The sequence below is a fragment of the Rhinatrema bivittatum genome, chromosome 4, assembly GCF_901001135.1.
Source record: "Rhinatrema bivittatum chromosome 4, aRhiBiv1.1, whole genome shotgun sequence".
NCBI lineage: Eukaryota > Metazoa > Chordata > Amphibia > Gymnophiona > Rhinatrematidae > Rhinatrema > Rhinatrema bivittatum.
Genome location: NC_042618.1, coordinates 141,173,169 through 141,190,134, shown reverse-complemented (window position 1 = coordinate 141,190,134; position 16,966 = coordinate 141,173,169). Strand labels below are relative to the sequence as shown.

The 16,966-nt window shown below is 45.4% G+C and overlaps 1 protein-coding gene across 1 annotated transcript in view; it reads left to right on the top strand.

Moving 5' to 3' along the window:
- MIPOL1 (mirror-image polydactyly 1) overlaps positions 1-16,966 on the top strand; it is a 1,009,124-nt gene that overhangs the window by 898,432 nt on the left and 93,726 nt on the right. The window contains exon 13 of the mRNA XM_029598907.1: positions 5,382-5,612. Coding sequence (XP_029454767.1) covers positions 5,382-5,612 — 231 coding nt within the window. The remainder of the gene's footprint in view (positions 1-5,381; positions 5,613-16,966) is intronic.

Sequence of the window (16,966 nt, the reverse complement as noted above, 5' to 3'; positions counted from 1 at the left end):
GACCTCCTTCTTCAGATGTGAGACCACCCAGTATCCATTGCCCCAGTAAATAGGAAAGTGGGTGCCATCTATTTCATGCAACAGTCCTTGGGCTTCGAGAGACGCCACCTCCCCGCACCAGTCTGTGGTAGTGAAGTCTGCTGTCAAATGGGTCAAACACTCCTACACCCATGCACCGGCCCTGCCAGGGTGAGAGCATAGGGTGCTCGATTCCTTGGGCAGGAAGTTTTTTCAGGGCGCCATGCTCATTGCCCATGACTCAGTACAATTGCAACCTATGGAAGCAGGTCCAAGAAATTGTGGAATGTCTCCCACAGCAGCAGTAAGAGTCTTTGTCCGCTATCACGCAGCAAGGTTTTGATGTGTGAAAACATGAGGTGAGATCCACCTACGATGTCTTTGAGACCTCTACCAGGGTGGCCGTCGTGGGCATTGGTGGCCATAGGATACCCTGACTTCATGCTTCTGACCTAAAGCCAGAGATCCAGGAGAAATTGGCTGACCTCCCCTGTACAAGAGAGACAAAGTCAGGAATGCGGTAGCCCATTTGAAGGTTCACCATGAAACCCTTCAACAGCTATTCGCCAGTGCTTCGAACCCGCCGTCCTCCGCATGGAAACCTCCCCGACTAAGTTCTAGGAGGTCTTTCTATAGGCAGTGGAAATATTATCCCCTTGCCTCTCGGTCTTGCACGCCCCGCACTGCTTCTAGGGGCTGCTCCCACCAACAGAGGACTCCTAGGCCCTAGCCGGCCTCCCAACAGGCTCCAGCGATGGGGTTTTGACTGGAGGCAAGGGAGTATGAGTCAGCACGTCATACCCCTGCCACCATATCCCCCAGTGGGGATCAGATATCTCTGCTTTGCCCATCATTGGTTGATCATCACCTCGAACCGATGGGTCCCCACTATTCATAAGGGGTATCGACTGAACTTCAAAGAAATCCTGGAGGACTCTCCCCCATGTACATTGTGGGGTTCATCCGCCCAACAGGACATACTTCTTGCAGAGCTCTCAGCCCTCCTACAGGTGGGAGCAGTAGAACCCATCCCACGTCAACACCAGGGTCGAGGGTTATGTTCGAAATATTTCCTGATACCCAAGAGAACTGGGAGCTTGTGTCCCATTCTCGATCTCAGGGCATTGAACAAATTCCTCAGAAGGGAAAAGTTTAAAATAGTTTCTCTGGGTACTTTGTTTTTATTTTTTTATTTATTATTATTTTTATATACCGACATTCGATCTCAATCAAGATATCACACCGGTTTACATTCAGGTACTATAGGTATTTCTCGATCCCCAGAGGGCTTACAATCTACGTTTGAACCTGAGGCAATGGAGGGTAAAGTGACTTGCTCAAGGTCACAAGGAGCGACAGCAGGACTTGAACCCTGGTCTCCTGGGTCATAGTCCACTGCTCTAACCACTAGGCTATTCCTAGTGGTTAGAGCAGTGCCAGTCCCCCTTAAAAAGGGGGACTGGCGCTGCTCCCTCGACCTCAAGGATGCCTATGCCCACATCACAATCTTTCCAAGAGACAGGAAGTATCTGCGCTTTGTGGTGGGGAAGGCTCACTACCAATACAGAGTGCTGCCATTTGGCTTGGCCTCATCCCCTCGTGTCTTCACCAAATGCTTGGCAGTGGTGGCAGCGCACCTCAGATGGTGGGCGGTGTATGTCTTCCCTTACCTAGACGACTGCCTGGTCAAAAACAACTCTCGAGCAGGAGCTCTGGATGCTTTGGCCCTGACCATGTGAATGCTGAAGTCTCTGGGATTTTTTATCGACTACCTGAAGTCCCACCTCTGCCTGTCTCCCCAGCTAGACTTTATAGGAGCCAGACTGGACATGGCCCAGGCAAAAGCATTCTTGCCTCACGACCGGGCTCTTATCCTATCCTCGCTGGCAACCTTGGTGCGCAACAGTCAGTATGTGAGAGCCCGCCTACTGCTCTGCTTGCTGGGCCACATGGCAGCCTCTGTTCATGTTAACCTGCTAGCCCATCTCTGCATGCTCAGAGCACAATGAATGTTGTGATCTCAATGACAGTAAGCATCCCAAGACCTTGAGGCCCGTGTCTCCATCATGCAACCTCTGAGAACCTCCCTACCCTAATGGGAGAGTCTCTCCAATCTGGAGCGGGGAATTTCATTCCAGGCTGCCCCATCTCAAATAGTGCTTACCCCCGATGCCTCTGCCCAGGGCTGGGGGACCCATGTGGACAACCTCCACACGCAGGGTCAATGGACCGCTCAAGTAGCTCTGTGTCAAATAAACTTCTTGGAGCTTCGGGCAATGTGTTACATGCTTTGGGCGTTCCGCAACCGCTTTTCCCACAAAGTGGTTTTGATCCGTATGGACAATCAGGTTGAGATGTGATACATCAAAAAGCAAGGAGGCACGGGATCGCTCCTATTTGCCAGGAGGTCGTAGAGATTTGGTCCTGAGTTCTGTCGCAAGGGATGTCCCTGCGGGCTACATGCCTGCCCAGGATGCTGAATGTGCTGGCAGACTGTTTAAGCTGCTCCTTTCACCTGCACACGTGGTTGCTGGATCCAAAAGTGGCAAACCTTATCTTCCACCTGTGGGGAACTCCGGATGTGGACCTGTCTGCCTCCCTAATCAACTGTAAAGTGAGCAACGTTTGCTCTGTATTCAGAACAGACGGCTGTCCACCCGCTGATGACTTCATCCTTCATTGGGGCACGGGTCTCCTCCTCTTACGTTTCTCATGAAAACTCTTCTGAAGCTCCAGCAGGACCAGGGGACCATGATCCTGATAGCACCTCACTGGCCCAGACAGGTCTGGTTTCCTCTCCTTCAGGTTATGTCAACTAGGGATCCAATCCACCTGTGGACTGTACCTGATCTAATAACACAGAATCAGTGCACCCTGCGCCTTCCAAACCTCCAGGCATTAGCCTTGATGGCTTGGATATTGAGCGCCTAGTCCTTCAGCCACTGGCTTTCTCAGACAGTGTCGCCCAGGTGCTGGTAGCTTCCAGAAAGCCTTCCACCAGGAAGTCTTACAAGTTGATGCGGAAGAGGTTCTAAATGTGGTGTGTGGGGCATGGATTAGATACATTTACTTGCCCACTTTCCAGGTTCTTGGACTACTTGTGGCACCTTTCTGAGGCTGGACTTAAAACCACCTTGGTCAGAGTCCATTTGAGCGCGATTAGTGCTTACCATCGGGGTGTTTCTGGTTTGCCCATCTTGGTTCAGCCTATCGTATGCAGGGCCTGCTGCAGATAAAGCCATCTCTGTGGCCCCCCATGGTTTCCTGGGATCTCAGTGTAGTGCTGGCATGGCTCATGCATCCTCCTTTTGAGCCCATGCGCACCTGTGAGCTGAAATTCCTCACCTGGAAGGTCCTCTTCCTTGTGGTGGTTACTTCGGCTCATAGAGTAAGCGAGCTTCAGACCTTGGTGACGTACCCACCCTACACAAAAGTTTCTCATGATCATGTGGTCCTCTGTACACATCCCAAGTTCCTGCCTAAGGTTGTGACTGATTTTCACCTTAATCAGTCCATTGTGTTGCCCACCTTTTTTCTGAGACCCCATTCTTATCAGGGGGAACGGGATCTACATAATCTAGATTACAAGAGAGCTTTGGCCTTCTACTTAGGATGCTCAGCAGGCCATAGACAGTCCAACTAGCTGTTCGATAAGAACAAACTGGGGTCGTGGTGGGTAAACAGACCTTATCCAACTGGCTTGCAGTTTACATCTCATTCTGCTATGCGTGATCAGGCCTTCAGCTAGAAACCCGAGTTAAAGCTCACTCTGTGAGGGCTATGGCAGCATTGCCGAGATCTGCATGGCTGCGACGTGGAGCTCCCTACACATGTTCACTGCCCATTACTGCTTGGGCAAGGATGGTCAACAAGATGGGAAATTCGGCTAATCTGTCCTGCGCAATCTCTTCCAGACTTAAACCCAACTCATCCTGCCTAGGGCTCTCTATTTGAGACCAGGCTGTCTCCCTACCTTCCAGCAGTACCTCAGTTATTTTTGTGCCTGTTAGCACCTTGTTCAGTACATGTTGGTCTTTATTGTTGCTGGGAACAGTCTGGAGCTTGGTATTCACCCATCTGTGAGGACTACCATCCTGCTTGTCCTAAGAGAAAGCGCAGTTGCTTACCTGTAACAGGTGTTTTCCTAGGACAGCAGGATGTTAGTCCTCAGGAAATCTGCCCACTACCCCACAGAGTTGGTTTTCCTGCATTTTTGTTATTTTACGAGTCTCATATGTTATGAGACTGAAGGGGGACCTCGAGTGGATGCACGGATAGTGGCATGCTGGACATGTTTTGTGTGCCTGTCAAAGCTTCTAGAAACTTTGACAAAAGTTTTTTATGCCGGGCTCCATCTGATGATGTTACCCATCTGTGAGGACTACCATCTGTGAGGACTATCATCCTGCTGTCCTGGGAGAACACCTGTTACAGGTAAGCAACTGCACTATGCTTTCTCAAGCACCTTTTTCTTCCATCCTTTGCCAGTTGCTTCAGTTGTTTTCCCTATCTCTGTCTCTCTCTCTGGCTGTGTTGCTCAGTGGCAAATGTCTGGTAGGGTGAGGAGGAGGGGGGGAGGGAGGTGTTGCATTTGGAATGGAGCATGGGTCAGAATTCTAACAGTTCAAACAGTTTCCAGCAATTTCTGATAGAAAGCAATGTGGATTTTCTCCTATTAAAAGCAGTGTGGATTTTTTCGGAGGCTTGGTTCTCTGTAAATTCTGATCTGATGTTTCTGGTTTTCAAACTTATCCAATATAATTACATTTTCGTTCCTGAATGCCAAATTTGGTGAATTTCTATGCCTTTTTTGGAGAGTTATTAGCCCTATGGACAGATAGACATCAATACCTTTAATTCTTTCCAACATTCCATATATTAGAAAGCATTAAAAATTCCCTATTTTCTTCACCTTCTAATTCCCCCCTCCTTCACTGGCTGCTTTCTTTTTACTCAGTGCTTGATCTCCAAATGAACAGGGCTGGAAAGGAACCTCCCTCAGAGCAATTGAGGCAATGGCCGGAACCTGCAGCATTGTTAACAGATCTAAACTGTATCTTTTGGTCGAGTATTTATTTAAGGGGCTTCACTGGATTCCTGTTTTGGTGCCTGTTCATTACTGTTTATAAACACTCATTTGAATGGGATTCATTATGGAGGCTTTGTAGGTGCAGTAATGACACCTTTTTCAAGGACCAGCAAAATTAGTGTGTTAAAACTATAAGATACATAATATTTTACACATATGCTGTGTTTTGTTACAGATTTAATGATAAGTTATTGCTTGGGGAGGCTTTCACTTTGTTTTGAGGATAAAGGTTCTAGTGAATAAATGCATAAAACTCGATCTCCTTTTTGCACAGCTTGCACCAGTCCTTATCGCAAGAAGTGATTCTGAAGGAACAGTTCAGCTCTGCCATCGACACCTATGAGAAAGCTCTAAGAAACCGAGAGGATGTCCTGAGCATCACCCAGCACCAAAACGAAGAGCTGGGGAGGCAGCTGCAGCAATGTCTGAGAGAGCAAAGCAGCCTGCAGGCCAAGCTCCAGCTCACACTGCAGGCCTCACAGGAGGCTGCGGAGAAGGTCCAGAAGTAAGTCGCAGCTGTGGCAGAAATCAGAATGCCCACTACTGAATAATCCTGCTTCAAAGCATTTCTCTTTTTGTTGTTGTGCTAGGAAATTAATGTAGATTTGTTTCTCCTTAAATAGTCCTACTGGCAGCTGTTTAGAGATTGTTTTCTGGGGCAAAGATTCACTTCTTACAGCTTTACTCAATTAGATATGGTGATTCCCACCTCATTTATTTATTTATTTATAATTTTTCTATACCGATGTTCCTGTAAGAATACAGATCACACCGGTTTACAATGTAGCTACAAAAATTCGCTTAGGAGCGTTACATAGAACAGTGAGGCATATAAATATGGAATGAATTATAACTTAAAGTATCGTAAACTGGAACTTATCCTACTTTAGCCCACCTTTCAGACTTGTCTTTTCCCTGATTTTCTCCAAGTTCTTATTTGCCTTGTCTGTCTCTCTTAACTAGCTTGTGAAGTCTTTTCTGTGTATTTGTACAATGCTGCATGCACCTTTGTCTCTATATAAATATTTAGTAGTAATAGTAGCTGTAGCTAAAACTGATAATTTACTTTTATTTTTAAACCATTAATTGCATTTCCTTGGATTTTTCCCCAGTAGCAGCTTTCATTGTGGCCGACCTGTCAGTTTTCTCTAACCAGTAGTCTATTATGAGCCACAGATGCAGGCCTTGAAGTGATAAAATTGTTCTTTATTCATTTATGCAGTCTTTTTTCATTTGCTTTTTTTTTTTTTTTTTTTTGCTCCTGTCCCAAAGCATTCTTTGATTTCACAGTCCAAAAACAAATTCCAAGGCTGCAAGTTCCAGAATAGGGCATACCTGGTCACATAATCTATAAAAGAACTTTACTCTGGGACCTGCCCTGTTTTTACCTAGTAAACAGAGCTGGACGACAAGTCACAAAACCTACTGCTGCTCCTAGCTGTTCTTGAGAAAGTACTGAGTTGGAAACCACACCCATGCACTTTGTTAGAAACCTTTCAAAACTGATTCATTGTGATTTAGGAGATTAGCAAATAGGAAATAAATCCTGTTTGCATTCTGGGCCTGATCATTGCTAAAAACGTGGAGATAATTCCCTGGTTATGATCCTTAAAGAGGGGCAGATATTCATTGAAGAGTGCCATTTGATTTTTTTATTTGTTGACTTGAGCTCATACATGATATAAGTTGCAATTCAGCTCGTGCTGCCTCTTACCTTTGCGGCCCAGAGGCCACAGCAGCCGGGGCCTTTCCCACGGCATGAAGGCTGTAGTTGCTGCTCCCTCACGGTCCGGAGACCACCCACGCCTTCCTCAGCATGGCGGGCTGTGCCGCCATGCTCCAGTGTGGCAGGAGCCATCCTGAGACAGCCCTATTCCTCCGCAGTCCGGAGGCCACCATCTTCGCTGCACCTGCGACTGGCTGAGGCCACACCTGTGTCCTCTTCACCGCAGCAGGAGCCGTGGGTTTGCTCCTCTTCAGCAGCTTAGGGGCTGCCGCCAGCATCACCGTCTCACTGCAGGCCTGGAGCCACCCTCTGCGCACCTATGGCAGCAGGGAAGCCGCCACCCACATTGGGGCTGGTCTGAGGCCCAGCGTCTCCTGCTCTGTCCTCTTCGCAGCATTACCGCTGTCCAGGGTCCTGCTTCCTCTTCCTGCTTCCTAGGGGCGGGCCCGCGTCTTCTCTCTGGATTGAAAGGGCCAGTAGGGAGTGGTCCCTCTGGCCCCACCTGCAAGCTCCTCCCTGGGCGTCTCCTTGGTTAGCCCTACAAAAGGCCTTCTCGGTCAGTCTAGTTTTGCCTTTGCAAGGAGCAAGTTCTCTCCAGGACTTCCTGTTTTCTGCTCCAGCTTGGCATACCTTCTTTTTGGGATCCCTCTTCGTTCCTGGTCTCTTCTCTGGATGTTCCATGTTCCTGGTCTCTGCTAATGTGTCGAGTGTTCCAGCATACCTTGATGTCCCAGCGTTCCCAACGTCCTCTGTCTCTGATGTTCCTGATGTCTTCCTTGCCTTGATGTTCTTGGTCCGTCATGTCCTGACGTCCTCCGTGTCCGATGTCTGCCGGCCCAGATGGCAGCCTGACCTGATGTCTGTAAGCCTGATGTCTGTCCTTCCCTGGGCAGGCCCCGCTCCCCTCATAGTCTGCGACCAGCCGGCTGGTTGTTTGGGGCGCGTAGGGGACAGTGTGGTCTGCGACCAGCCCAGCTGTGTAGGGCACCTGAGGGACCTTGCTCACCGTCCTCCTTCCTCCTGTTCCTGGACCTCCTAATGGGCTGTTGTTTGTCCTCCTCTCCGTGCTGCTCTTCACTGAGTGTCCGTGAGTGGCGGAGGCCATGCACTCTCTTGAGAGTTCTGGACTTTTAACTACCTGATTTTAGCTTGCCTTGTTGTGTCATGCCTCGCCTTGCCTTGCCATGCCATGCCTCGCCTGTCTTCGTCTTCCTCAACACCTGAGTCTTCATCTCTTCATCCTGTGCCAGATGTCTCCATCCACCTGCCTCTGTCTGGCCTGACACTTCTTGCTGTTACCCAGCGGCAGGTCTGAAAGGGCTTGGAGTGGTTAGAGGACCACTCAGAGACCACCATTGCATTGGTGGCCTCATGGAAGCCTGTAGGTCCGGTGGAGGGTCAGGGCCTCCAGATTCCCAGATGAAGATCCGTCCCTCCGCAAGGGCACACACATCTTGTCCCGCAATGGGGAGCGCCCCCTAGCGCTCCCTTCCATCACAGTGCAACAATATATACAGTATGACTTCCAAGTTAACATTTGCATGCCCCATTTTTTATGTTTGTTTTTCTCACAGGACAAGCAGGATGGTAGTCCTCACATATAGGTGATGTCAGTGGACGGAGCCATGTTACAGTAAACATTTCTGTCAAAGTTTCTATAAAGCTTTGCCTGACACTGGCACACTGAGTGCACTGAGCATGCTCAGCCTGCAATTATCCCTGTGACCACAGGTGTCTCCCCTCAGTCTTCTTTTTTCCACTCTGCAGTAAGCATAGTGGTTAGGAGCTCTGTGAGAAATTCTCACAATTTTTCCTAACGGAAACATTTAAACCTTTACTTCACAAACACTTTTTCCCTGCATGGGTCTCTCTTCGCGTACATTTAATCGATGCTCGGTGAGTACTATGCCCTGTTTTTCAGTCTTCCTGTCACCTCACTACGGTTTCCCCGGCCTACCAACCAAATGGCGGCCTTCCCTCTTCCTATGTTTTCACAGTTAGCCCCACATAGCCTGCGAGTGTCTTCCTGTGACTCTCTGCCTGGTTATTAGCGCTAGTGGGATAGGGACTTCCATAGTTACCATTGCTGCCAGGGCCTCTGTTGAATTCATACCTCGGTACCTTCATGCAGTCGATGCCCCCATCGCTACCATCCAGGCCGTCCTGCCTTTTTCGATGCCATCGACACCCCTCCCCCCACGATCCATTGATGCCATCGATCCCCGCATTGATTCTTTCAGTGCCATCAATGTTTTCATCCATGGCGCTGATTTTTCCATCGATGTCATCCATGCCCGGGTGGATGCCATCGATGCATACCTTGGTGTCGTCGGTTCCATCGATGCCTGGGTCAATGCCATCAATGCCCAGGTCAGTTCCATCGATGCCTGGGTCAATTCCATCGATGCCATTGTCTGTTCCATCGATGCCATTGTCGGTTCCATCGATGCTGTCGGTGCCATCGATGCTGTTGGCGCCTGTCTCCATCCCATCAATGCCATCGGTGCCCGTCTCCATCCTGTCGATGCTGTCGACGCCCATGTCGATGCTCTCGACACCCTCGTCAATGCCTATGTCGATGCCATCGACTCCCATGGCCATGTCACCGATGCCGTCGGCACCCATCTCCATCCATCGATGCCATCATCACCCACGTCATTTCCATCGGTGTCCTCGCTGTTCCTATCGATGCGGCCATCAATTCCGTCGATGCCGGTATCAATTTCTCAATGCCATCGATGTCTAGTCGATTCTTCGATGCCACATCGTTTCCATCGATACCTACGCCGATGCCGTCTGTGCCTCCGTCACTGTTATCGTTGCTCTGCCCGGTCCATCGATGTTTTTTCATCTATATTTTTGACGATACCCTTGAGGCCGCTTCTATGCTGCCATCGATACCGTCAATACTGACATAGCACCTACACGCAATGCCCTCGCTTAACCACAGTGCTCCATGGTTTGGGTTCTTAACTAAAGCCCCGTATCAGCCTACAACACTACATAGTGCCAGGATTCTGCTCTCCAGACATCCTCCACATAGGTACACCTCGGTTCCAATTGCATGTGATTTTGCTAAAAATTCCCCCCCTGCGCGCGCGAGTAGCAGGCCGTCCGCAAATGCACCTGTGGATTTTAAAATACGGAGGCATCTGCGCACAGCCATTGGATTTTATAACATGCATGGCAAAGGGGCTCATGCAGCCAGTATTCCAAGAGACCTGCACAGAACTACTGCTACTTCACTTCTTCTTCCAGTATCCTTGGAGAGCTGACCGACCTGATCTGCCATCTTCCATCAGTGGCTCACCATTCCTCTTGCCATGTCTGCAGAGAGAAAGTCACTGCTGCTCCTTCCACTAGGAACAGGAGACCAAGGGAGCAAGAGATGGAAAGCCACCGGTGCCAGTGGTGTGGGAAAAGGGTAACCAGGGGGGAGATAGATTAAGAGAGGGCTGCTGCACAGGGAAAGGGGAGTACCAGGCAGAACATGAAAGGAAGCTGCTGGGCAGGAAAGTGGAGATCCAGGAAGGCCAATGAGAGGGTGTGTGGAAGGGGAGGATGGAAGAGGTCAATAAGAGGTTTTGAGGGGCTGAAGGAGAAGGGAAAAGTCAATGAAGGGGTATGGGGTGACTGAAGGAGGAGTGAGGGCATCAGATATAATTTTGCAGGAGCAAATCAAAATTCTTGTTTTAAAACCATATGGCAGCAGCACATTTTCTGGTGCACCATCAGCTTAAGCAGTCACCCTTTGCCACTGATTCACAAACGCACACATGTCAACATACAGGCCCCTCAAACATCCCAACCAGCACACACATCCTTTCACATCCATACTCTGAACATAAGAATATAAGAACATACCATACTGGGTCAGACCATGGGTCCATCAAGTCCAGCATCCTGTTTCCAGCAGTGGCCAATCCAGGCCATAAGACCTTAACCATCATCCATAAAAACATATATCACCGACCTACTCTACAACTCAAAATACCTCTTGAACTTCAGGTGTCCACAAGACCGATCAGATCAGCTTACAAAGGATCGCTCCATGCCCCTCCTAATAAATCCATTAACCACACTTCCATCCAGAAACGAACCTTATCCACGGCCGGACCATATTATTGGAATCTTCTCCCCCCAGAACTTCGACAGGAACAATGCCCGTTTTCCTTCAGAAAGAAACTAAAAATGTGGTTGTTCACCCAAGCCTTCCCTTAATGGACACCATCCTAACAGCTCAGCCATGCAATCCTTTCCCACTCATCTCCCCCCTCCTCCTCCCTCATTCACGACTACAGTGTTTGAGACCTATAGACTTATTTATTATTTAAGCCTGTTACATTCGTTTCTATATGAAACCTCGTTATGTTAAAACCTAGTTATCTATTTCTTATCTTGTTAATCGTATGCTTTTGCTCTCTACCCTCCCACTCTGTAAACTCCCTGTTCATTGTAACTTTATCTTCTTAGCTTATTGGTTACTCCTCGTTTCAATGTAAACCGGTACGATAAGACACTAGTCTTGAGTATCGGTATATTAAAAGTATTTAAAATAAATAAATAATAAATAAATAAGAATCTGGCAAATACCCAAAATCTAAGTCTCTCCCATGCTACTGATGCTAGTAATAGCAGTGGCTATGTTCTAAGTCAACTTGATTAATAGCAGGTAATGGACTTCTCCTCCAAGAACTTATCCAATCCTTTTTTAAACACAGCCTCACTAACTGCACTAACCACAACTCCTGGCAGCAAATTCCAGTGTTTAATTGTGCTTTGAGTGAAAAAGAACTTTCTCCAATTGGTTTTAAATGTTCCACATGCTAACTTCATGGAGTGCCCCCTAATTCTTCTATTATCCAAAAGAGTAAATAACCGATTCACATTTACAAGTTCTAGACATCTCATGATTTTAAACACCTCTATCATATCCCCCCTCAGCCGTCTCTTTTCCAAGCTGAACAGTCCTAACCTCTTTAGTCTTTCCTCATAGGGGAGCTGTTCTATCCCCTTTATCATTTTGGATGCCCTTCTCTATACCTTCTCCATCACAACTATATCTTTTCTCAGATGCGGTGACCAGAATTGTACACAATATTCAAGGTGTTGTCTCACCATGGAGCCATATAGAGGCATTATGACATTTTCCATTTTATTCACCATTCCCTTTCTAATAATTCCCAACATTCTGATTGCTTTTTTGACTGCCGCAGCACACTGAACCGACAATTTCAATGTGTTATCCACTATGATGCCTAGATCTCTTTCTTGGGTGGTAGCTCCTAATATGGAATCTAACATTGTATAACTATAGCATGGGTTATTTTTCCCTATATGCATCACCTTGCACTTATCCATATTTCATCTGCCATTTGGATGCCCAATTTTCCAGTCTCACAAGGTCTTCCAGCAATTTATCACAATCTGCTTGTGATTTAACTACTCTGAATAATTTTGTGTCATCTGCAAATTGGATTACCTCACTCATCGTATTCCTTTCCAGATCATTTATAAATATATTGAAAAGCACAGGTCCCATTACAGATCCCTGAGGCACCCCACTGCTCACTCCCCTCCACTGAAAATTGTCCATTTAATCCTACTCTCTGTTTCCTGTCTTCTGGCCAGTTTGTAATCCACAAAAGGACATTGCCACCTATCCCATGACTTTTTACTTTTCCTAGAAGCCTCTCATGAGGAACTTTGTCAAATGCCTTCTGAAAATCCAAATAACTACATCTACCGGTTTACCTTTATCTACATGTTTATTAACTCCTTCAAGAAAATGAAGCAGATTTGTGAAGAAAGACTTGCCTTGGGTAAAGCCATGCTGACTTTGTTCCATTAAACCATTCTTTCTATATGTTCTGTGATTTTGATATATAGAACACTTTTCACTATTTTTCCTGGCACTGAAGTCAGGTTAACTGGTCTGTAGTTTCCCGGATTGCCCCTGGAGCCCTTTTTAAATATTGGGGATAGATTAGCCACCCTCCAGTCGTCAAGTACAATGGATGATTTTAATGATAGGTTGCACATTTTTACTAATAGATCTGAAATTTCATTTTTGAGCTCCTTCAGAACCCTGGGGTGTATACCATCTGGTCCAGGTGATTTACTACTCTTCAGTTTGTCAATCAGGCCTGCCATATCTTCTAGGTTCATCGTGATTTGGTTCAGTCCATCTGAATCATTACCCATGAAAACCTTCTCTGATACGGGTATCTCCCTAACATCCTCTTCAGTAAACACTGAATCAAAGAAATCATTTAATCTTTCCATGATGGCCTTTTCTTCTCTAAGTGCCCCTTTAACCCCTCGATCATCTAACGGTCCAACTGACTCCCTCACAGACTTTCTGCTTCGGATATATTTTTAAAAGTTTTTACTGTGAGTTTTTGCCTCTACGGCCAACTTCTTTTCAAATTCTCTCTCAGCCTGTCTTATCAGTGTCTTACATTTAACTTGCCAAAGCTTATGCTTTATCCTACTTTCTTCTATTGGATCCTTCTTCCATTTTTTGAATGAAGATCTTTTGGCTAAAATAGCCTCTTTCACCTCACCTTTTAATCATACCAGTAACCATTTTACCTTCCTTCCACCTTTCTTAATGTGTGGAATACATCTGGACTGTGCTTCTAGGATAGTATTTTTTAAGAATGTCCATGCCTCTTGCACACTTTATACCTTTGTAGCTGCTCCTTTCAGTTTTTTCCTAACTATTTTTCTCATTTTATCAAAGTTTCCCTTTTGAAAGTTTAGCACTAGAGCCATGGATTTGCTTACTGTCCCCCTTCCAGTCATTAATTCAAATTTGATCATATTATGATCACTATTGCCAAGCGGCCCTACCACCATTACCTCTCTCACCAAATCCTGAGCTCCACTGAGAGTTAGATCTAAAATTGCTCCCTCTCTCGTCAGTTCCTGAACCAATTGCTCCATAAAACTGTCATTTATTCCATCTAGGAACTTTATTTCTCTAGCATGTCCCGATGATACATTTACCCAGTCAGTATTGGGGTAATTGAAATCTAAACTGACTTTGCTCTTTATCCACTGTGCAACGAATTGAGTGACTTCAAGAAAAACGTTGTATCACAATATTTGTATTTAAATGTTATAAAAGTCTTTGTTTAAACTATGATATTCGTGCATATATATCACATTCATAGATTAGGGACCTTCATAACATCCATGGTGCTGCAAGTTGATACTTGTGTTTTTGCACCTATGTGGATCCTTTTTAATCATTGGTCCAATAGTCCACGACTCATTCAGAAATGTTTTACACTTTTTTTTTTATGTTTTTATATTGTTTCTATTTTTTCTAAAACACAGAGGGTTACTTCCCTGTTTTTTGCTTTGCCGGAGTCAGAGGTCCGACGCGTGCGTTTCGCGGTCCGCTGCTTCAGGGATATCTAGAACTGACTCATATCGCCCGGTGCACTTCACCACGGTGCTGCTGCGGGTGAAAACTCCATTTATTGCAGATTCGCAGGAGTCCCAACAGTTATTTCTGAAAATAAAGCACTTTAAATTATATAGCCTTTGAAACTTCAGTCGCTAAACATTCTACAATAAGCACATCTCACTCAGTGGGGAAAAAATGCCGATATACGGCACTTACCGCACCTGTCTCTGTGTTCAGTTTCGGCATGTCAGCAACTAGTTGGCTGAAATCAAATCTGATTTATATGTTGATGTACTGATCTTACCTGATGCTGGGTATTAGCCATGATTTTAACTGGGAAATCACACAAAATGGTGCCACTCAATTTCTTTATTGAGTCCACCCAGGGTGACTGATTTCAACAAGAAAATCCACTTTTGTTCACATTGCCTGAGCTGCATTATTCTATCTCCTCCACTCCAATGTTTAACCAATTCCAGGATTGTCCACTTGATGTCCTTGAATTCATGATTGTATTCTTTGAAGTGGGCAACCAAAGGTTCCTCCAGCCTTCCTGTATTAAGGCAGCACTTGTGCTCAGTTAGATGAATCCTAATTTGGCATTTTGTCATGCCCACATACGTTAAGGGGCATGGGCAAAAGATGGCATACACCACAAAAGTAGAATGGTATGTAAACTTCGGCAAGGTCAGCACTCTACCCATGGCTGTAGTGATGGTATTCTGGGTAGCTTTGAGGGGGCAACACATACACTTAGTGCATAATTTCACTGGCTCAGGCTTGTCAATGGGATTGTAGCAACTGATGTGGACTACATAGTCTCTGATGTTCCTGCCTCTTGAGTATGCAATCCTTAATTGTTGGTTGAATAAAGGATGAATTCGTTGAAGGCTTTCCCAATGTTTCCTGATGGCTCTACTGATTAGGGCTGACATCAGTGTATGTCTCAAGACCACAGACATTGGGTTCAAGTCTTGACCTGGTGACATTTTTGGTAAAAATAAATAGTCTCTGTTGGAGTACAAGGCTCTTCGGTATGCTGTTTTTACAAGTGTGTCGGGTACCCTTGTTGTAAAAAACGATTTGCCATGTGCTTGGCTTGATTCTTAAATTCAATTCGATCGGTACAGAGCCTCCTCAGGTGGAGAAATTGGCCAACTGGTAGGCTGGTTTTAAAATTAGCTGGGTGAAAACTATCAAAGCGTAATAAGTTGTTACGGTCATTTGGTTTCCGAAAAATACTTGTATTGATGCCCCGCCCATTCCTGGAGATCAGTATGTCTTTTATGTGGCCCCTTTAAATTCCTGGCCCCAGGAGTATTGGTATGTTAGCCTGCTGATGCTCTCAGAAGAAAGCTTGCTGTACTTGTTTAGGTGTAGCTAACTTTCCAATAGTAACACAGTGCATGAAGATTATTTTGATTGCTGCATTACTCATTTGCATGGCAATAAGCTGCTTTTCATGCATTTATATGCCTGCATTGCACTGGGTTTGAGGCCCAGGAAATAGCATATGCATTATTTCTTTCCTAAGGATTTTAACATGTGGTAAATGTTGTTTACTGCACTTTAACACATTAGCGCAGTTTAGTAAATGTATTTATTTTTTAGCAAACGTATCCTGTACTATCACCAGTTCTAGATGGGTAACAATGTAATGTTCATAAAACAATCATGCACACAATTAAACAAATAAACGATAAAACATACAAATACATCCCTTGCTATGCTAATGCATTTTACTGTGCGATAAACACTGTTTACCACACACAAATACATTAGCACAGCTTTGTAAGGAGAGCCCTCTGTGATTTAGAAATAAAGACATTGTCAAGTTGTAGCTGATATTTTTGGATTAGTTTAGCAATATATTTCTGACTAGATTTTGAGAGCTACACTCCCTGCATCAGATCAAAACAATTCTGACTCTGTGACAAAAGATCAGACAATTGGTGACTTGTGTTTTACTGGAGACCTTCAGCCAAAACATATATGATTGGTCCTTAAAACAGAACTTCCTTCATTCCAGTCTAAAACCTTCTAAATCTACTTGGCATTTTTACTGCAGGGGCACCATAAAACATCTTTTACTAAATAACATAAAAATAGGTATGAGGTAAGACATTTAAAACTGAAACATTTGAGTTTTAGGCAGGGAGGGAAAAGGTGGACAAACTAACTTATGTTGGGGAGGGATCAGATACCACCCTCCCTATTGATGTTGTTTGATGCTTGTTTTTTTTTTTTTTTTTTGAAAAACCCAATAAAAATTGTTTATACATAAAATATCTCCTTTTAATACTCTTTCCTTATTGAGTAATTTCATTAAAAAACATTTGAATAAGGCTGGTAGTTTTTTTTTTTTCTCATTTCGATGCCCTGTTTTACCTTTCAAAAGCGCTCAATTTTTAATTGAAATGAATTTTTTTTAGCAGTTTCTCGGATTTCTTTCTTTCCCCATAGCAATTGCATCGTACCTTGTAGTAGTTATTTAAATTAAAATTATCTTATAGCTAGTAGCTCTTCCTTCCAGCAAAATGAATGGTCAAGCTGCTGCCTACTTGCCAAACACTGGCTTGTATGTATCGCCTAAAGTTGTAAAGAATATGTGAATCCTGGGCCTGGTTTCCCTGCTGCTGATGACAGTCCATCTATATAGTTTCTCTGAGAGGTGTCAGTGGAATCTCCGGAGGGTCACACAAGGGTTCCTAGCTCA